This window comes from Malus domestica, chromosome 15, assembly GCF_042453785.1.
Source record: "Malus domestica chromosome 15, GDT2T_hap1".
In the NCBI taxonomy this organism is placed as follows: Eukaryota; Viridiplantae; Streptophyta; class Magnoliopsida; order Rosales; family Rosaceae; genus Malus; species Malus domestica.
Window position 1 is genome coordinate 6,056,308 of NC_091675.1, and position 21,257 is coordinate 6,077,564.

The 21,257-nt window shown below is 38.2% G+C and overlaps 3 protein-coding genes across 3 annotated transcripts; 2 read left to right on the forward strand and 1 right to left on the reverse strand.

The window, feature by feature from the left end:
- Nucleotides 1–414: 414 nt before the first annotated feature.
- On the reverse strand, nt 415–6,184 carry LOC103455998 (dipeptidyl-peptidase 5-like). Its single transcript, XM_008395619.4, has 18 exons — nt 5,835–6,184; nt 5,542–5,729; nt 5,282–5,386; nt 5,115–5,186; nt 4,843–4,990; nt 4,524–4,606; nt 3,927–3,982; nt 3,524–3,660; nt 3,324–3,414; nt 3,152–3,217; nt 2,807–3,029; nt 2,328–2,429; nt 2,012–2,097; nt 1,801–1,923; nt 1,443–1,512; nt 1,260–1,351; nt 990–1,094; nt 415–899 (listed from the first exon to the last, which is right to left on the reverse strand). Exons 1-18 carry the CDS (start codon nt 6,131–6,133, stop codon nt 786–788), a joined length of 2,160 nt encoding a protein of 719 aa, XP_008393841.2. The 5' UTR covers nt 6,134–6,184; the 3' UTR covers nt 415–785.
- Nucleotides 6,185–10,332: 4,148 nt separating this feature from the next.
- Nucleotides 10,333–11,288, forward strand: LOC103415447 (protein MIZU-KUSSEI 1-like). The gene has a single exon (XM_008353781.4). It carries the CDS (start codon nt 10,460–10,462, stop codon nt 11,162–11,164), a length of 705 nt encoding a protein of 234 aa, XP_008352003.2. The 5' UTR covers nt 10,333–10,459; the 3' UTR covers nt 11,165–11,288.
- An 8,450-nt stretch (nt 11,289–19,738) lies between these two features.
- On the forward strand, nt 19,739–20,920 carry LOC103415449 (transcription factor MYB73-like). Its single transcript, XM_008353782.4, has one exon. The coding sequence runs from the start codon at nt 20,072–20,074 to the stop codon at nt 20,786–20,788; it is 717 nt and encodes a 238-aa protein (XP_008352004.2). The 5' UTR covers nt 19,739–20,071; the 3' UTR covers nt 20,789–20,920.
- The last annotated feature ends 337 nt before the right edge of the window (nt 20,921–21,257 follow it).

Here is a 21,257-nt window from a genome sequence, read left to right on the forward strand (position 1 = left end):
CGACATGCAGAGATGAACGCTTGCAGATGAGGAAGAGGACTGAGGAAGAAGGCCATTTGACTCGTACCAGCTCACTCCTTTTCTGACAGTCGCCACCTCTATCACCGCTACGTTGTTCCATCTTTTTTTGGTTTTGTACATGAAGTATAGTAAACGAGTCTAATTGATGTTGCAACGTAACATAGCATTGCGTTATTGAACCAAAACACTATTGACATGTCCTAATTTACGGTAGAATATGAACTTGATGCAAGGAACCGGTCGCATTTTAACCAACAGACACTTTGTCCCATGTCCAGGAAACTTGGCCCAAGTAAAAAATCATTTTATGGTCTTTGTACATCAAGAGTTTTATTTATGCTCATACGATCTTATATGCACAATAACTCAAATCATTGGATCCCGGATCAAAAATTTAGCGAATAGAAACTTCTATGTATAAAATATCGAAGAACATAAGTGTGTCCTTTCAAGATACGTCTATCGAGAGAAAAATAAACACACAAAGATATACAACCGAGGATACATGAGTATATCAACACAAAGTTCACATAGGGTTTAAGAAAACCAAAGAAGATGTAGCCATTCCCATTTGCGTCAGTATTTCAAGCTCCGTCTCAAAGTTGTTATTTATCCACGTTCTTAGTAAAACTAGATAATTGTTTTCCACTCCTCAGATGGCACAGAAGTCTCTTCAGAAAAAGCAAACCTGTAAACCAATTCCTTCGCATGAAAACACAAGACTCAAAAAATTCCACCTTGAGGCGCCACTTTCGGGTTGAATTCTAGTCGAAGTTGTCAATTTTAATAGGATTAATCTCATCCGCAACCTTGAAGTTTCCAACTAAACGAGCAAAGAAAACCATTTGCTGTTCAAGCGTGAACTTAATGTTCTCAGCCTGCGTACAAGTGGTACAAGATCAATTTACTCTTTCGAATCATTTGAATTTGTTAATACAACATACAATAGAAAACGGAATAGAAAATACCTTGCGGAAGCCATGTTGTTCTCCTTCATACTCCACATGAGCAACAGGCAGACCCTTTTCCTTCAAAGCCTGATAAATTTTACGAGCTTGATCTGGGGCTACAACCTACAAAATAAATCGTAGTTCATAAAACTAAACTTTAAGATAATAACTAAAACCCAAACATACCACATGTTATCGATAAATTCCTCGGTTCCTTTCTCATCAACAAATTCTTGCTTTATTATATCGTGACTGGTAAAAAAAAAAAAAAAGGCAACATCTGCTTACCTTGTCTTCCAACCCTTGGAATAAGATTATCGGGCAAGAAAACTTATCAGCAAAGTTGATGGGTGACCTATCATGATAATCCTTTTCACTACCTGCAACCGGTTAAAATTGGCTCATTTTCAAACAATATCAATAAAAACAAGAAGAGCAGCGTAAAGCACCAAATGTCATCTTCTGACTTACCAACAAGATTATCAATATAATGAGACTCAAATTTGTGAGTTTCTGCCCTCAACATGTTTAAGTCGGCTACCTGTTCAGGGATCAATACAAAAGAAGAAGATATTCAGTTAACTAGTTCTTATAGAATCTGTGCAGTATAAAAAGAGATTTTGGTAGTAACAGAGGAAGCAGAGAGAAAAAATCGGAAAAGAAAGAGAGAAAACAAGCAAAAGCCAAATCTGAAATAATCTAAAACAACAAAGCTTACATAATGCAATAATATAATCCCTCCCTCAGTTCTCTAGTTAATAGATAACAAGAGATTAGTTGAGAGAGGCGAGAAATTAATAATAAATCGAATATAAAGTTAGGTACTCACACCATACAAGGAAGATCCTGCCTTGAAGGTATCTCTAAAAGCAAGAGCAGCTAGGGTTGTATAGCCACCTGCAGATCCCCCAGTAATACAAAGTCGTTCCCCATCTACCTTTCCGGAATCCACCTAAATAACAAAGTATATATTACCAAGCTTGATATGTGATCCATCAAAATCAACATCACCATTTACAAGAGGGGAGATAAATGGATACCAGATATCTAGCACAGCTGCAACAATCATTTACATCCACAATTCCCCATTTGTTCAAGAGTCGTTCCCGATATTCTCTGCCATAACCTGAAATGCAATGTCTTAGATATAGTAGAATGTAATTTAAAATTCAATTCATTTTACGGCCAAACTAACACCATTGATAGCCACATATGACATATGTGACATAGAAAGAAAACAAAATAGAGTAATAGAGTTTGAAAGATTGAGTGTAATCAGAGATAACAAAAACTCAGGATGAACTGCAAAAATTCCCCCCAAAGTGAAATAAGAAAAACATAAGGTTAAGAACAAACCAGTGCTTCCACCATAGTTAACATCGACAAATGCCCAACCACGACTAGTCCAATACTGAATACTCAAATTTAAGATTCCATGTGATTCGGCTGTGGGCCCTCCTGTTGTAAATCAAAGAAATACAGTGATGTAACAAATTCTATTGACAAGAAGCTCAACTAGACATTCAAGAGAATGGATATATTTTGACTACAAAGGGCACCTAAGTAAAAGGCCTTACAAAAGCTTAATTGTAAATTTACTACTTATTAGTGTAGCAAAATTATTGATAACATGATATCCTCAGCAATAAATCACCCTTTCAGAGAGCACATAGCTATATTTGCAGAAGAAAGCCCAAATGCAGGAAACTTAGGAAATATGTCTTGTCATCCACCCAGTGCACAAGGCTCCCGCTTTACACAGGGTCTGGGAGAGGTGAATGTCGGCTAGCCTTACCTTAGGAAATATAACTATGAAAATTTTAAACCACACATACCGTGGCTTTTCAATAACAGTGGAGGCTTTTCACCCTGAGGAGCTTGGTAATTGGGATTTGTTGGTGGGTAAAAGTATGCGAAGGCAGTTTGACCAGGAACTTCTGTTGGGAACTCAATTAATTCGGGTAGGCTGAAGTAGGACTGATATTTTAAGCAATCAGGTGAGGAAGACCAAATAATCTTGGAGTCAACTGCTTTCGTTCTATGATCATCTAAAGTCACCTGCAAGGGAGAATGAAATTATTTGAAGACAAAAACACAGGTGGTTCAATTTCCAAAACAATGGCCTTTGCCTGACAAGAGAAAAAGGTAATTTAGGACGGGACATAAAAGATGGCAAACACCTTAGCAACAGCCAAAGGTTGAACTTCTGATGCTCCTTCAATGTACAGGCAATTGATCCCCAAGGTCTGCATAGATAAATATGAAAATTTAACAAAGAAAAAACTATAATCAGGTCGAATACTTAACAACTTCAGCACTGAAACTTAGGGAAAACAAGGTTTCTAGGCATACAATATTATCAATATCTGTAAAAGGAGTATTAAGTAGAGACAGTGAGCCCTGAGCATCATCCAGGATTCCAAGATATGACCTCCCCTTCTGCCTGCAAGCAAGCATCCATTACTTAAGCAAGACTAAACCGCATTGATGCAATCATTGCAAATTACAAGTCAAAATAAGATAGACTCAAAACAATCAAAAATAATTCTTACCTGTAGCTGCAAGCAATTATGTTTTTACTTTCATGGCTCTCGATAAATTCATAAGAATTCATGCCAAAAACCCATAATGGCTTGGAAAACTCGGCATCCAAGGAATAAACTGATACGACCTCATTACTAGACTCAACCTGTGGATACAGAAAAAGTGAATATATCATATTGAAGCCAATCAATACCAACTGCCAAACAATTGTTGTCTGACTAGACAGCAGGTCCAGCAAAAATTAAATTGAGCACTCTTCTTTGACACCAAATACTGTTATCCAATTAAACAGAAATTAAAAATTCATCGTCCAATTAAACAAGATGTAACTTAACCATGTTAGATGGAGTTTACTGTTCTTATCATTTGCAATAAATAAGCAAGACAGAAATGCTGAAGTACAGAACTCACCCATTTATAAAGATTCCAGTACCCACCTTTTCTGTCAGTAATAAAAAATAGTTCCCCTGTAATTCAAGTATAACCAATTAAAACATGCAATGGCATCAAGCTAACCAATTAAAACATGCAATGGCATCCAGCATCTGAAAGTTCAACAGTTTTTGGCCAACATTAATAAAAATATTTGAACGTGTAATACATAATTATCACTATGCAGAATAAACAAGAGCAAAAGAAATAGCTAGATTCTAAGAGAGTAGATGGCTTTAAGTGTTCCATTGTGCATATAAAAGCCAAGAACTAGCCAAGAAAATCTGATCCTTAGTTGATACTGTATAATCATTCAATATTGTTTATCCCACCAGTACTTTCCAAAGATAAAAGAAATTTCCCTATTTGCAAAGGATGCACATTTAGCGTTTCCTTGATAGCGATCATAGCGGAATCCTGAAGTCAACCTAGTTCAGTCTATTATATCTTATTGTTAGCATGACAATTTGATAAGACTGCGGATACCAAAATTCTGCTGTTTAATAATTCAAAGATTGACCATTTGTTTAGTAAAAGCTACTTAAATTTGTTACTCAAGCAAGTAAAAAAAGGTACCTTTAGAGGACCACTTGGGTTCAATTGGGGACTCCTTAATGGAAGGATCAGAGCCAGCAACACAAATTCGTTTATAGACTTCTCTGCGAGAAAGAAGCATATAACACTTGGTTTGGTAATAATTCCATATTGACTATATGTATTATGGTAGTACTGCATAAATAAAACTGACTTCAATATGCATGGAGTGTGTACTGACATATCAAACTTCCAATGGTTATTAGTTTCTTCAGCGTTGACCTAATTTATCTTGGAAAGATTACTTTTGGAAAGGAAATGATAAGAAGGGCAATGGCATCCTGAAAAGAGATTTTCTTACCCCTTCTCGGATATATACCCAACCCAAAGTTGAGACCTATCCCATGGCATATTAGGATGGCACCATTCAATCCATGCCAGACGTTCACCTTTCGGATCAAAACGCGGGAAGGCATAGAAATCCGTCCCACCAACTAGTACTTCTGGTTCTGTATGTCAAATGGTGTCCACAATAGTCAAATATTGTCAAATATACCGCAATGTTTTTCGCAGTTAACATAAACTATGGCACTGTAAACTGAAGCAAGACATGGGTTTTTGATAAACCCTTACCCTGAATTTCCTTGCCATCAAGCCCTACTGTTACAATTGTTGTTATCGAATTAATGCTGCTTTCACGACGATCTACACAAAAATGAGAAAATTGATACACAATTCCTCATAAGTTAAAAACTGAAAAGAAAATGTATATACAAATAGAATGCACTACATTCACATACCTTCCCGTACAGTGACAAAACGATTAAAACGTGCATCAAACACGCCATCAGCATAACTAATTACCGGCCCGCCATAATCCGGAGTGAGTGGTGTAGGAGCAGAATCTAATTGGCACCCATAAGAACACAACACCCATAAGACCACAACACCAATATTAATACAAGTTATCATCTTTTCAAATTAAACAATTATTACCAACTTTTCTCGAGAATTAGAGTCACAAGCATATAAAAGCTACGAGATTGATAACATCACATACCTTTCGAACTTAGGGACTGCTTGTAAAGACGCTGATCCTTGTAATTACAGAAAACGATTGTATCCCCTGAAACGCTGAATGCACCGCCGCCGTACTCCTGCGCCACCGTCCGAACCGCATAGTCCTTCGGCGTAATATCAACCGGTTCGTCCTCCGGCCTCTCCGGTTCCCTCACCAGAACCGCCCGTCTATACATCCACCAAATAATTCCTCATTAAATACATACATTCACGAAGAATCGAAAAAATACAAGATATACATATATATAGACACAGAGAGAGAGAGATGGATACCCTGATTCAGATGGGCGGGACTCGAGCCAGATGAGGCGGCCGAGGGAATCGACGGCCGTGCCGCCGAGTCTCTTGGAGGCGCCAGAGACGACATCGGCGGAGATTGGGGATTTCCAGGACCCGTAAGGAGCTACGATTTTCTCCGATTGCTTGACTTCGGGGGAGGAAGAAGTAGCCATTTGGTGGAGACGGTGGCTGTTCGTCTGTACTCTGGAGCTCAATCGTTGACTAATTCGATTGAAGGAAGACGAAGATAAGCGAGTGAGAGTGAGAGTGAGAGTGAGAGTGAAAGCAGCCATTTCTGACTCTCCGTTTTTAGAGCAATTACATCACTAAAAAAATGCCAGATAGGCATGGGCACAGTAATATGCCAAATACATCTTTACTAAATTGTCTTATCAATTTTATTAAAATATTATTATTTTTTATTATAAAATAATAATTTAGTTTTTAATTTCTAGCATTATCCCTTCTTTGTCTTCCCACTTTTCACTCTCCCACGGCAACTCTCTGCATTTTGCTCTGTACGCCCACCAAACTACTCACCACACCAACGCTCCCCCAAAAATGGACCTCCTCCTCCTCATGGAAAAGACCCTTCTGGGTCTCTTCGTCGCCATCGCCATTTCAAAACTCTATGATCGTCACCTCATCATTGGTCGTCGTCGTGATCGTCGCCTCACTGACCTCGTCAAGAAATTCGGCGAATGATTCCTCCTTCGCATGGGGCAACTCAACCTCGTCGTCGGTCTCTTTGTCAGAGCTCGCCAAGGAGGTGCTCCACACCCAGGGAGTCGAATTCAGGTCGAGGGAGGCGTGGCGGTATCGCCTGGCGTCATGTAGGCCAGGCAATAGATCATCACATTCTGAGCCGGCCTAGAGACCAGCTTGGGCTGGGTGCTAACCTATATGCTCGATTGGAGTGGATTAGCTGGGTGCCAGCCTAAAGGTTCCTCGGTGGAACTGCTCTTATATTTTAAAAATATAAAACCGTTTTTCTAACATTTACAGAAAATTAAATAAATAAATAACTGTTGGGAGCGTTTTGGAATGGGCGGGAATACGCGGGCCTTCCAAACGCTAGAGGCCGACTGGGTCGCTGGGTGTTGAGTGATTCTGAGGCTTTATATGGGCCGTGAGATGGTTCAAGTTTTTATGGCCTCATATATTGTTAGCCTTTAAGCCCAATCTAGACTTTCTAAGTTTCTACTTTCCATACACATTATCCTTTTTTCATTTCGAATATGAGAGTGAGGATTCGAATTTCTGGACCCAACGAACGTAGTAATGTGGCGGTGAGCGAAATGAGAGCAGTGTAAATCGTGCAAACGGGATTGCGGAATAATATTATTAAAGAAACAAATCGTTATGATGTTAGCATCTAACTGAAAACTAATTGGTACGCGAAGATATTCAATATCGTTTTAAACAAGTGGTGTTATTCACACACTCCTTTTAATTTTTTGCACGTAGGATTGAATAAATTGAAGAAGATCAACAGACAGAAATTAACAAGAGTGCGTGAAAAATAAAATTAGATGTGTGGATAACACAACCCTTAAACAATAATGCAAGGATTTCGCCCTTCTGCCAAACAACTGAACAACGCATATTTTGGAGAAGCAAGAGCAGGTATAGTCGTTTAGACGCAAATAGATAACATGCCTGATGTCATGTTAGAATGTAAGTATCCAAATAAAAACTAATTAAAAACAAGTGAAAAGAGTTAAATCTTTATATACACAAATTCAATCCTTTTCTAGTAAACAAGCGCAAGTTAACAACTTGTAGATCAATCATTGCAATTGAGTGATGAGAGAGATTTTCACTTCTTTGTTTGGCCATGGACTGTCCAATCTCTAGCTAACTTCCACATTCAAGAAAGCTTTTCTTATAAGTGCTTTTATTGATATCATGTCACTTGAAAAACCAAAAGAGTTGACGATCCCATCCAAAGCGCAATAATAATTCTAAAGGTGGAGGAGTTTTCAAACAATCTTCTAATTACTCTTTTTTAAATTTGCTTTACGTGCCAAAAACATCATATTGAATTATCAATCCTTCAAGATTCAGTTATCAAATCAAATTTGTATACATAATTATATTTTCATCTAGACGTTAACCATGAATTACGTGTGAATGCATTGTTAGTCTGGTTTCAACAAAACTATCATTTTTTAGAATGAAAATTGTAACTTACCTTAAATGTGTCACGTTTCATCAATTTTTTTATTTTGTAAAATTTGAGCTCATCTTTGACAAGTGTTGATTCTTTAAGGATGAAAAATAACCCTACAAGCTTGGATTCCAAGTTTCACTCTCGAGCTTAACTAAAAACTCTAGAGTTCAACTTGAAATCTAAGTAAGAAATTAACGCACCAAGAACGACAAAAGTACACTGTAGCCGTTTAGGATGGCCGAGTAACTGGTGTCGGTATCGAAATGAAAAACCGAACATTAACGTCCCCATCTCAAATCAATCCAATCTTATATTATTGGTTTTTTTCACTATTGTAAGTGGTCAGATCATGGTTTAGTTGCAACTTTATGTTGCATCAGTGAAGACTAAAACTCCTTTGGTAAATACATATGCATATGCATATGGAACCCACCTCTGCTGCAGGTAACTTGGTCTTGCATTGTTCCAAACTCCAAATTATAAAGTGACCAGAGCTTTTCTATCCAACATATGCTTGTGGTACATGATCGCTCAGTCAGTGGGTCATTTCCCAAAAGCCGAATGGACATGGTCATGGAGTTAAATCCCTTTTTTTAATTAGTTATATGAGCACTCAACTTTCTTGTCCTTGGACTTGTATTATTGCATTGGCAAAGATCTCCCATACCTAAGTTCCTCACTAGGTTTCACAGCTTTAACTAATGCTCCCAATAAACCAAACTATCGAGCAGATGTGTTGTTAGGGGATTGGCTCATGCACTTTTGGTTGTGAAATCTCTATTTCAAGGGCAAATATGATTCATACGCGGTTGTGTACAATCACGTGATTAAATGTTTGATAAATGAAAAACAAAAACGTGATTGTACATAACAAGTAACGTCACGTCTCACATATTTCACTTCTCATTAAAAAAGACTAAGCATCGTTCCATCTCTCTACTCCATTTCTAGTTATGGTTAATACTTGTTGCAAAGCAAGATTAAAGTTGCAAGTGTAAAACGAACACAACCACGTTTAGTTGTACTAAACAAAAAAAAAGAGGCTATAAACTTTATTGAGATTGTGGGCACCATTAAAAGATGCTGTTTTGGTTAACATTGTCAAGGATCATGGTTTGGTGATACCGACAATACTGCCCCTAAATACTAGATCATGGGAAAGGAGCCCCAGCATGGACACTAGTTATCTCATGTTTGGACCCTCTTCTTAAACATGTGGAAGAACTTCAAATAAACGATTTTGTTACTTACTAAAAGTTAGGGTTTCTAACTTTGCGTCAAACCTAAGATGTCACGATGACAGTATTTTAAGTCAATCACATTTTACGTGGCAACTCTGTACGTGATTGGATTCAAATACTAGCACCAAGACATTTTGGGAGCATGAAAGTTTTGCTCGTAATTGTGCCACGGATGCCTAGTTGAACACAAACCAGAAACTAGAAAAACACTTGGTATATATAGAATCCAATTATTTGCAGCACTTGCCTAACATGGCGTTTGTGATAAGACCATCTCTGACATATAAGAGGAAATAACTATAAAAGGGAACAGAGAAAGGGATAGTCACTAAACAATGGAAAGAAAGCAAAGTTTAATTCCAATATGGATAAACAGGAGAAAAATATTATGAGGGGAAAGATGAGCTGCACCTCAATAATTATTGAGGCATTTAGGATGGGGTTTGGAAAAGCATAAAGCTAGTGACATTGATGCCTTATTTGATGACCAGAGAGTCACATGCATAACCAACATTTCCACGTTCCTTTTTACACGTCATTTCGAGTTTCTTTTCGTAATATACTTGATCACTTACATGTAAAGAATCAATTTTCACAAACGAATGATCTGCTAGTAGAGATAAGTATGTCATTACACACACTGAGTGATCTGCAAATAGAGAATGAGCCATTACTTGCAAAGAGTGATTTACAAATAAAGAAGAATGACTCCTTACATACAATAAGTAGTTTTGTAAGCAGATAATTTAACTTGTTACGAACAATGAATGGTCTACAAATAAAGAGAAATGACTTGTTACATGTAATGAGACTATTTTTTCTTCCTGTGTGGTCCGACCTCTCTTATCGCATTCAACACCCCTCCACTTTTCATCACTAAACTTTGTCACATCATACTTTACTCTTTAGTCCCATTAAGTTCCCTTTCTCCCTTAACCAACTTGAGAAGAAATTTGAAGGGTCTCCATTCCCTTTCCCACTTCAAAGATTTCAATCACACAAACAAACCTCGAAACGACGTCGTTCAACTGAAAGCATCCAAACACAGAGTCCCGAGTGACCAACCAAACTAAACTTTGAAGCCCTATTCTCCAACCTTCCACTCTCTCTATATATATCTCCAATTAGCGTACAATTTCAGACACTCATATCTAACTTACCTTGTATTTTCTAAATTGATTTCTGAACCTCATAACCTAGCTACAATGCCTTCTGTGCACTCTAGCCCCTTCCACCACATAGAGAACTCAGCCATATTTAACCTAATCCGGCACGCTCACACGCCAGGCCAAAAACGTTCAACAAAATCTTCATCCGGAGGCCTTCTCAAGATGTTCAAGCTCTTTCCCATGTTAACATCAGGCTGCAAAATGGTTGCCTTGCTAGGCAGGCCCCGGAAGCCGTTACTGAAGGATCATGCCACAACTGGTACAATTTTCGGCTATCGAAAGGGGAGGGTAAGCCTAGCTATACAAGAAGACCCTCATTGCATGCCACTCTTTGTGATAGAGCTGCCAATGCACAGTAGTGTGTTTCACAAGGAAATGGCGTCGGATATAGTCCGAATCGCGCTGGAGAGCGAGACGAAGACGCACAAGAAGAAGCTGATGGAGGAGTATGTGTGGGCTGTATACTGCAATGGAAGAAAGGTAGGGTATTCTATTAGGAGGAAGCAAATGTCGGAGGATGAGCTTCATGTTATGCAAACTTTGAGGGGTGTTTCGATGGGGGCAGGGGTTCTTCCATGCCCTTCTGATCAGAAGGAGTATGCAGGAGATGGGGAGTTGACTTACATTAGGGCAAGGTTTGAGAGGGTGGTTGGATCAAAGGACTCTGAAGCTTTGTACATGATTAATCCAGATGGTGCTGCAGGACCAGAATTAAGTATTTTCTTTGTAAGAGCTCATTAGCTTAATTAGCAAAAAATTATGTACTCTTTTGATTAATTAATCTAGGTTATATATAATATAACTTTGTGTCTATGTAAACTAATTAAAGTTCTCAAATGCATGTATTGATTGTTTTGAACTTCAATGATTGGAGTAGTTGAGTTCCAAAAAGTTTTATTTCTCTCTAACAAAGTAAATTCTAAAACTTCTCTCTAATTGACGGAAAAGGTATTCGAACTCGAGTGCAATGTGACATTATCTGTCCAATTAGCAATGGTCTATTTAGCATGGAGGAAATCTTCATGTGGACTATAATTGACTTATACAATAAATAAATAATAATTAAACTTTTTGGGTTAGCCTAAGTTTTAACGACCGGATAAGGTATAGAAAGAAAATTACAATTAGGCCAACAAATTGATTTATCACGCAAATCACAGCAGAAGAAATTAAAAAATGTCTCAAATCTCATCAATTGCCTTCAAGGTATTTTCTTGATCATTCCATGATGATACATAGGAAAGAATAACGGGCTGGAAAGTGTTTGGACCACATTCTTTTATCAGTGAAATTAATGTTTTCTGTCCCAACCCCCTTTCCAATATAAAATTAAAGTAAATGAGAAGGAAAAGAAATTGAAATTTGCCTCTGATATGTATAATTCAGAAAATTCTCCTCCGCCATGACCCGAATAGCGACACGGATGACAATGCCATTGAATATCAATGATATGGTACCAACGTTGATATTCAGTAGATGTTACATCGATATTAGGTAGATATTGTTGATATAGTGTTGATATTTTGATATCAATACATCAATATAATGTTGTCAAGATGACGTTGATATTTGGTTACTATATCTCATCTATGTCGCTCAGGTCATGTGCCATCTATGCACACAACCCCCTTTCCAAAATAAATTTATAGAAAACAAGCAGGAAAAGAAATTAAAATGTGCCTCTGGTATGTATAATTCAAAAGATTTTCCTTTGGCATGACTCGAATAGCGATACAGATGACAATAGTGCAATTGAATATCAATGATATGGCAACAACGTTGATATTCAGCAAATGTTACATCGATATTAGGTAGATATTGTGGGTATAGTGTCGATATTTTGTATCAGTACATCAATATAACGTTGTCAAGATGATGTTGATAATTGGTTACTATATCTCGTCTATGTCACTTAGTCAGGTCATGTGCAATTCATGCGCACAATCCACAAGTGCAAGGAAGAAAACCTAAGGGGCGTGTATTCAATTGGGATTTTGAGTGATTTTAATTCTTTAATGAATCTAGGGGCATTCAATCAGGATTTTAAGTGGTTCTCTGAAATTCAATGTGTATTCAATTAGGATTTTAAGATAGCTTATCAACATTGTTAGAAATCTAGGGGTATTCAATTAAGATTTTAAAGAAGTTTATAACATTTCAGGTATATTCAATTAAAATTTAATTTTAAAGAAATTGAAAAAGTGAGGAATTTGAGAGAATTTGAGAGATTTCGTAATGTATTTTAAACATTCACAAATCTCACCTCTCCTCATGAGATTTCGAGGGAATTGAATCAAAATTTTACATGGAATCTCTACAAATCAATTAAACTTCTTAAAAATCTATTGATTTATAAATTCATTGAAATCTCTCAAATTCCTAATTGAATACATACTCCCACGTATAATGCGAAGTGAGGCCTCATAAGCCCAAAAGTGAGTTGTACTGGATTCAGTTAGTGGTCCAGTAACAAAGACAGTAACGGGCAACAAGAATGGGCTTCTAGCATTGCACAAAACCTGCAATTGCCCAAGCTTCCAAAATCCTTGTATGAATCCCTACTAACCCAACTTTGCTATTTACAGCCGGCTTCATTCTGTCAAGGAAAATGCCAGGATGTACGTGCTCAGACTAACTATGATTATCCTACAGGATAATCATATATTGGTGACGGTCAGGATCAGCTTGTATGTGTTTGTGGGACTGTTTCTAGTTTTTCTCTTTTGTCACTTAGAAATCGTTATTGTGTTCGATAGACATATATGATAAACTGTCTGGCCCAATCACTAAATAGCATAACGCTAGCATTGAAGTTTGCATGTACATGAGATTGTGGTACTCAAATGAAAAAAACCCTATTTCTTTTTTTTTAGTATGTCGGACAATCCACCTAGTCCAACTCTTGGACATAAGAATTTCCAACGTAATAGACATAGAAATAGAGATAGGGCTTAGTTTTCCTTTAAATTAAAGATGGTCAAAGAGAGTTGTCCAGAAAAACCTCATCCAAATGAATTGACATCGATTGGAATTGAAGCCAACCTTATTGGATAGGGATTGGGTTAGGTGGGTAAGAAGAATATACTTAATTAGATCTTCCCTAGTTTGAGAAGTCTTGTGCTTCGGTTTTTTTAATTTTGATCCATCTGTCAGCAGCTTTGCATCCATTTGAGTTTCTGTTTATAAAAGCGACTTGTTAATTGTAATATTGTAGATAATTGCTAGATTTATATATTTTGATCTTTGGAAGGTTACAGTTATTAGTCATATAGCACAAAAGAGACAATTTAACTCTTTTGTGAGGGGGGCAGGAAAGCGTTCTTTTTGTGTATATATATTTATTTACTCTTGTCTATTTTTTTTTGTTTCATTTATTTAATCTGATGAAGATACTCTTTTTTTTTTTTTTTTTACAACTATTATATTAGAGTTCTGCCTTGACACGTTTATCTACGTATGCAAATAGACGAGGTACCGTTTTCTAATTTTCGGTATTCACAAATTTTCGAAAGGAATCAACACATACAAAGTAAGCCTCTCTTAATCCCTCAAAAGTGCTTTTTGCCATTTCTTCTGCTTTGGATTCATTTTTGTGTGCGGTGAGGGTTATGGAGGTTCGTAGGCCGGTGGTGGGTGCGAGGGAGGTTCCGGTTGAGCGGTGGAGCCCCCTCCCTCTTCTTTCTTGAAGATTAACGTCGATGCTTACTGGTCAAAGGTGTTTAGATTGGGCTTCGCTGGGGTGATTATCAGGGATGAGGGAGGCCGTTTCTTGGCTGCTGCTAGGTACTCTCTTTTGGCTCCTAATGCCGCAGCTGCTGAGGCTTTGGCTCTGATTCGTGGGTGTGAGCTGGGCATTTCGATGGGTGTGAGCTCTGCTATGATCGAATCCGATTCTCTTGAAGCGATTTCTTGTCTTCGTGGTTCTCTTGATAATGGCAGTTGAGAGGCTTACCCTTTCTTGGCAAGGGCTCTTAAGTTGAGTGAGTCTTTCCATAACTGTCGCTGGTCTTAGGTTCCAAGATCAGCCAACATGGCGGCGGATGCTCTCACGTCGGCTGGTTTTACGGAGATGTGTGATTTTGTGTGGGTCGATAGGCCCCCATATTCGTTAGTGTATGTCTTATGTAATGATGGTCTTCCATGTCCTCATTAGTGGTGCTTGGGGTGACACTTTTACTTGATTGAAGTGTCTGTTGGTCTAATATCCTTGCACTACTTTTTTCTTGGTTGGTCTTCCTTGGTGTTTGCCCAGGAGTTGGCTTTCTTGTTTCTGTTTGGCTTCTTAGCCTTGGAATGTGAATTCCTAGCTTTCAAAAAAAAAAAAAAAAAAGTAAGCTTAGGAGAGGAGCCTTTCCTAATCAATTCACGTAAAACAAATGAATGCAAAAATAAGAAAAACGAGGAGAATATCAAACAACCGTGGTTAATCAAATGGACAAGGATTGTCTGCCCTCCCACTTCCGGTGCCCTTCTGTGTCCTCTTGTTTGTGTGGTCACGGTTAAGTTACGTCAACATTTTATATTTGTCTTATTATCTCTATAAAAATAATATAAAATGTTGACGTGACTTAATCATAATCATATAAAATAAGAGGGCATGGAAGGATACTGGAAGTGAGAGGACAGACAATCCTTGTCTTATGCAAATTGTTGACCAGCACAGAAGGACCGGGCACCGGTTCTCACGCGGTTTGGGCTGCCACCCTAACTGTGGGACCGACCCAACCGGCAACTGGGTTGGAAGGGGACATCGCGGGACCTCTGATAGTTACCAGACCAGGTATCCCAAATCTCCTCCCATCAGTGAACATATCTACGAATGAAAGGAGTCCAAATTTGGGGCCCACCTCCCGGTACCTACCGTACACAATCATCTCTTTTTATCTGTTTCTCTTCGAATTTTTGTTACGTTGTTCCGCTTGAAAAAACTTTGCAAATTATATCATAAAAACATAAGAATGTATTTCCATAGTTATAGTAGCTCTGTAGATATACCATTCGAGCGATGGTATAAAGAAAATGTTTTTTTCAAAAAGTTCGAGGTTAGAGTTAGAGTTCCAGGCCTTACGTATGAGAGTTCAATTTAAGATGAGAGTTGCCATAAATATGGAATTTACAGATTATTTTATCAAATGTATTTACTGAATTTTCTTCACCAAATTATTACTCGTAACGAGACTCTAAATGATCCTGCAGCATGCATTTACTTGTCTCTCAATCGTTTATACACACACTAATCACAATCTGTTTTTTGCATCGCTCACACAATTGGTTCGAGCACGTCTCTTTTGCGTCCACGTGACCAATTCTAGCGCTACTCTAATTTGAGACTAAAAGTTAACATTATGGCCAGTGCCCTACAACTCTAGGGCTTTTTTTTCTACTAAAGGACATTGGTACATGTATAGTTCTTTTTGTTGTAATGAAAAATCTGAAACAAGTCGGTGACTAATCTGGTGCCAGCTAGCTGTGGTATCAACTGCCCAACTGCTTCTTGCCAAAAGTTCACCACAAGTACGCCAAAATCCATTAAAAATGCCACGTGGGCGCCTAGGATGCAATCATCACAACGTTCGTGTTCAGATTGCGGGATCTTTATTTCTACTGAGCTTGTCCGCGCGTGGGTCTCAGTTTTCTGCCCAAAAATTTGAAATTACTAAAAAATTGATACTTGTATGGCGGTGGTTTTCGTCACTGTTTATATTTAATTTTAAATAAAAAAAATTTACAATGATTTATGACGGCACAATATATGATGAACGGATGTGATTTGAGGATTCTCGATATCCTCACAAAGAGGACCGACAAGGATCCTTACTCCTGTTTTACAAGATATTATCTAAAACTTTAATAGATGTTCACTATCTACACATCTATTTGTACCTTCACACGTTTTTTTTTTGTTAATTGTGATCATTGGATCTTCTTTAGATACTTGGCAAACATTCGATTGACTTATGACCTGGGCTATTTTGAGTTGCAAAGTCCTCCTCCTGGTTGTATTCCTTTTTTGTTTGAAGACTCTTTTGGGTATGCTCAACCCAAAGACTAGAGCATCAAGTAGTTGATTGATGGTTGTGACGACGCCACTGGTTGCATCATCAGTATGAAGTAACTGTTATTTGGTTCTTCTCGATAGATTAAGCTACTTGCTATAGTTAGGGTATTGAACAACGGGTGGCAACTTGCCCAATAAGAAAAGTAGCCCGAGTGAAAGTTCGTTCGATTCGACGGTCGAAAATTGAAATGAGTGTGTGAGTAGTAAAAATGAGTGTGTAAGAAGCACAAACCTACAAAAATTGCTCCTTTTTTCGATAAAAAATTATTTAACCTGGAACAAATTAAACAACCAAAAGATATTTGTATGTTTGCTACTATGGTCTCATGCTGATTGTGGGTTATTGAAGATGTAGCAGAAGGCTGAGGCCGTACTCAATATGAACACTTTAAATTGATGTATTATAGCGTATGAAGAGTAGAAACACTATAACTTTATCATCTAATCAGTCTGAAACATTATGACGGTATTTGGTGTTTATAATTAAATTGGATATGATAACTTAATAAATCCAATGTACGTTGAACATAAACCTAAATGCATTGCATCATAATCAAGTTCAATTATATCAGTATTGTAGAGTTGAAAATGTTAAATTTACTTTAAATTCGACCGATAGAAGTATACATTCATTTCTTCATTCTTGTATATTGAACTTAAAAGAATGATTAAATATCATAAACACCAAACAAATTCTACATAATTCGTTTCTTTAGATTATATATCGAATCGAATCGATCGATAATCACTTTCCACATTTTGCACTAAACGACAAAACAATGAAAACTTTGGGGTGTAAAGTGAGGGACGGGTAACCCTCGACGAAGATGAGCAGAGCTTTATTGGACGAGAGCCTCAGAAGTCAAAGAGGGGGTTCAACTGAAATCACGTGAGATTCTCACAGCCTGGGAGTGGGACCTTCCTACGTCTAAGACGTTAAAGTCATTCCTTTTTATCGGGGACGCCGTTAATTTCCACATTTCAGTGACTCTATAGGCAAAAGGGGCTGACTGACGGGGGCTTTTTCCCGAACCAAGATTGATTCCTCTCTTACTTTTCATTTCTTTTCATATTCTCTTACTTTTTTAGCCATTGATTTCATACCGTGTTAATAATGCTCCAGATTCTATCACCTCATCTATAACACTAAAACGACTTTAAAGCTCAAATTTCCTAACTTTTTCTGCTGCCTTTCCGCCCTCTCTTAGAGCAACTTCAGCCTTCTACTTTGCTCGGAGGACGGGCTGCAGGAAGGGGCCCGAGGGCCGGTTGATTCTTCTCCAGCCATGGAGGGCCCGAGTGAGGGTGAGAGCCCGAGCACAAGGGGGGTGGAGAGTTGACAGGCCTGCAGCCCGAGGGCCAAGGCATTTTTTTATTGTTTTTTGTGTCAGCCCGAGGCCCTACAACCCCATTTCCCTGTTTTTTTATATTTTATATTATTTAAACAAACAAAAAAAACTACTATTTTATTACCTATTGCTAGGGGAGAGGGCTCCAAGGGTGGAGATGCAAAAGGTAATTACTGTTCATTAATGGTAGTTACTATTCATTAAAGGCAGTTACTGTTCAATATGCTAAATTCAATAGTGGATTGCCAGGGGGAGGGCTTCAAAGGTGGAGTTGCTCTTATCTGCCCTTTAAGCTGCCCTTGTTTCTGAAATGCATTTTACATAAGCCTGGACTGGAGTAGTAATACATGCTTCCAATACAAGCAGAACATTTTTGCATATTCAAAATTAATAAGCATGGACTGCAGCACAAGAATATTCAGATTCAAAATTATACACAAAATATTTGTTTCGCATAAACCAACGAGATCCAAACCTATCTAACTAAACATCTTTTGTATACTCTGCAATCTCTATGCATGGCATAGCTGCTTCTGCAACAACTTTTGTATACTTTAAAATATAATCATCAGAATCAATCATTTTCCATCCTATCTGCAATAGAGAAAAAAAATCATCATCTCAAATTTTGTTTCTTTACGGAGGAGGATGTGGGCTTTATTTAACTAATACTAAATCTTTTGTATACTTTAAAATTGTTCTCAATTACTTTATAAAAACAAATAATGGGACAAGTTCAATCAAAGAGGACCCCAACACGTTATTAAAAAGAAAATACAAATCCTATAGCATAAACAAGCAAAAAAAGAAAAAACAAAACCTGAGAAGATCCAATGAAGATGCATTGGTGTAAAATGGCATAAGGATAGAGTTGCAAAAGTTTAGATGATGAACTTTGTTGTGATTGTGACCTAGAAATCGAATCGGTGGGAGGTGAAGTTCAGAAAAATTGGAAGAGCGGGAAGGCAGATAGGAGGGAGGGGAGAGGCAGTAGAAAAAGTTAGGAAAATTGGGTTGAAAGATGCTTTAGTGCTGTTGGTGAGGTGAAAAAAATTTGAAGTATTAAATTAACTCGACATGAAATCAATATCTGAAAAAAATAGAAGGGGATGGAAGGGAAGACAATCTTGGTCCCTTTTTCGCTAGAGATTTTTCAATATGATCGGTACACAAGATGGTACACCACGTGTCATTATACAAATGGTGGAATATGTGTGCTAAAAAGTTAATAACTTAAAAAATAAAATTTCTCATAACTTCTATTAAAACACGTGATGTACCACTTATGTTCTTGTAACTACTAAATTTTTTTTTTTTTCACAGCTGTTAAATTGGTTGTAGACGAGAGAGAGAGAGAGAGAGAGAGAGAGAGAGAGAGAGAGAGAGAGTCTGGGGCTAAAAAGTGGTCAAAAAAGTTTGTTGTGGCCCATTTGCGGTTTTGAAACGTTGATTTGTGATTAACAGCTCTGAGTTTCCTGTCATGTGTTAAACGCTCCCTAATCTATAAAGTAGTCACGCTTCTTGTTCTTGAGACTTGTCCCATGTACGAGAATGATTTTACTACTTTTTATTTTCAACTTTACGCAGGCCGAGGACGAGATGGTCTGGTCCTCCTCAGGCATCTTCTAGTGATTATTTTGTCTATTTAATTGGAGATGATTTAAGTTAAATCTCTTATACGATAATTGTTAAATTGAAAAAAATATTATCAAATTTAATAGCTACCCCTGAGTTAAAATGTTAGTAAGTGTTTTATCAAATTATCAAATGATTTACGTCTTGTATAAATTTAACTGATAACATCAAATGACTGTGCAACGCTTTCAAAAAATTGTCACAAGGGAGAAAACATGACAGCTCACCTTGTCTCAATATATCGTGGGAAGCTCAAAATAGTAAAATAAACAAAACCAGAGGCCACAGACAAGGAAGGAAATATCCGTAAAAGAAAATTGAGGATACAAACAAGGGGTACGCATCTACGCACTCGGTTCAAGTTAGCACCCCACCCACTTTACAAAAGCCAATTTCGTGGAAGTACCCCTTCCCCTCTCGATACCTTCCCATAAAAGTACTCAGAAGTGCACGCACCTCTTCCCCTAAAAATATAATCCCCAAACACACAACCTATCTCTCATTCATTTCAGTCCTCCCCTCTCTCCCCCTCTCAGGAATTTTCACAAACATCTCTCGGGCACTCACTCCTCACTCTCCTCGAACAAACACCAACACTGTATTTCCATGGAAGCATTGAATATTTGCTCGTCTTCTGCTTCGTCTTCCGACACGTCCTCGTCGGAGTCTTCTCTGACGAGAAATCCCAATAAGCCCGAACGAATCAAGGGCCCGTGGAGCGCTGAGGAGGACCGGGTCTTGACCCGGCTTGTCGAGCGCTACGGGCCTAGAAACTGGTCATTGATAAGCCGGTATATAAAGGGACGGTCCGGGAAGTCTTGCAGGCTAAGGTGGTGCAACCAGCTGAGCCCGAGCGTCCAGCATCGATCCTTTTCGCAGGCCGAGGACGAGACCATCTTGGCCGCACAGGCCCGGTTCGGAAACAGATGGGCCACCATTGCGCGCCTGCTTCCGGGTCGGACCGACAACGCGGTGAAAAATCACTGGAACTCGACGTTGAAGCGGAGGGTGAGGGGAGATCAACTAACGGAGGGTGGCAGTTTTCTTGGAGGCGGCGGCAATGTGGGTAGCAATGAGGGGATGAGCACGAATTCGGTTTCCGGATCTTTGGTTAATGGGTCGATGGAGTTTGACCCGTTGACGGAGTTGACTTTGGCACCGCCGGGGATTGGTAGCGGAAGCGGCGGGGCGATGGTGGCAGAGCAGCGGAGGAATAATGAGAGTGTGCCGGCGGGGTTTTGGGACGCGATGAGGGATGTTATCGCTAGGGAGGTTAGAGATTACGTGGCGACAACATTTTCAGAGCCTTCGGGGCTTCTTTGATAAAATTAATGATGTTTTGATTTAATTTCGGATTATGTTTTTGTTAATATGTTGGCTTCGATTAATTCTCAGAGGCTAAAAAATGTAAGATTGGTCGAATGAATATAAGCTAAAAATAATTAAAAATTTTAATTCTTGATTAAAAAAAAAGGTAAGGCTGGTGTTCCAGCCTGTCATCAACGAACAAGTGGAAATGAATAGAAAAGACAAGAAAGTCGAGATGTTAAGTGCCACAATCAATTAGTTCGATGTAGATGGAACTTTAACTCAGTAACCGAAATAATATTGCATATGCACTCATACGTAATTTGAAAATTCAAAATTATTATTATTTTTTGTGTAAAAGTACGATATTTATTAATAGAAAATTAAATTATCACGAGACCAACTAGTTTTGGGATTTAGAAAATTTTAGATGCTTGATGGACATTTTGTTGTAATTTGATTTTTATTTTAAGAAGTCGGAAAC

Excerpts from the sequence above, each read along its gene's own strand:
- LOC103415449 (XM_008353782.4), top strand. The coding sequence starts at position 20,072 with ATGGAAGCATTGAATATTTGCTCGTCTTCTGCTTCGTCTTCCGACACG.
- LOC103455998 (XM_008395619.4), bottom strand. The coding sequence starts at position 6,133 with ATGGCTGCTTTCACTCTCACTCTCACTCTCACTCTCACTCGCTTATCT. Across the intron at positions 4,607-4,842 it reads GGGTATATATCCGAGAAGGG|AGAAGTCTATAAACGAATTT; the intron begins GTAAGAAAATCT and ends TCTTTCTCGCAG. Across the intron at positions 900-989 it reads AACAACATGGCTTCCGCAAG|GCTGAGAACATTAAGTTCAC; the intron begins GTATTTTCTATT and ends ACTTGTACGCAG.
- LOC103415447 (XM_008353781.4), top strand. The coding sequence starts at position 10,460 with ATGCCTTCTGTGCACTCTAGCCCCTTCCACCACATAGAGAACTCAGCC.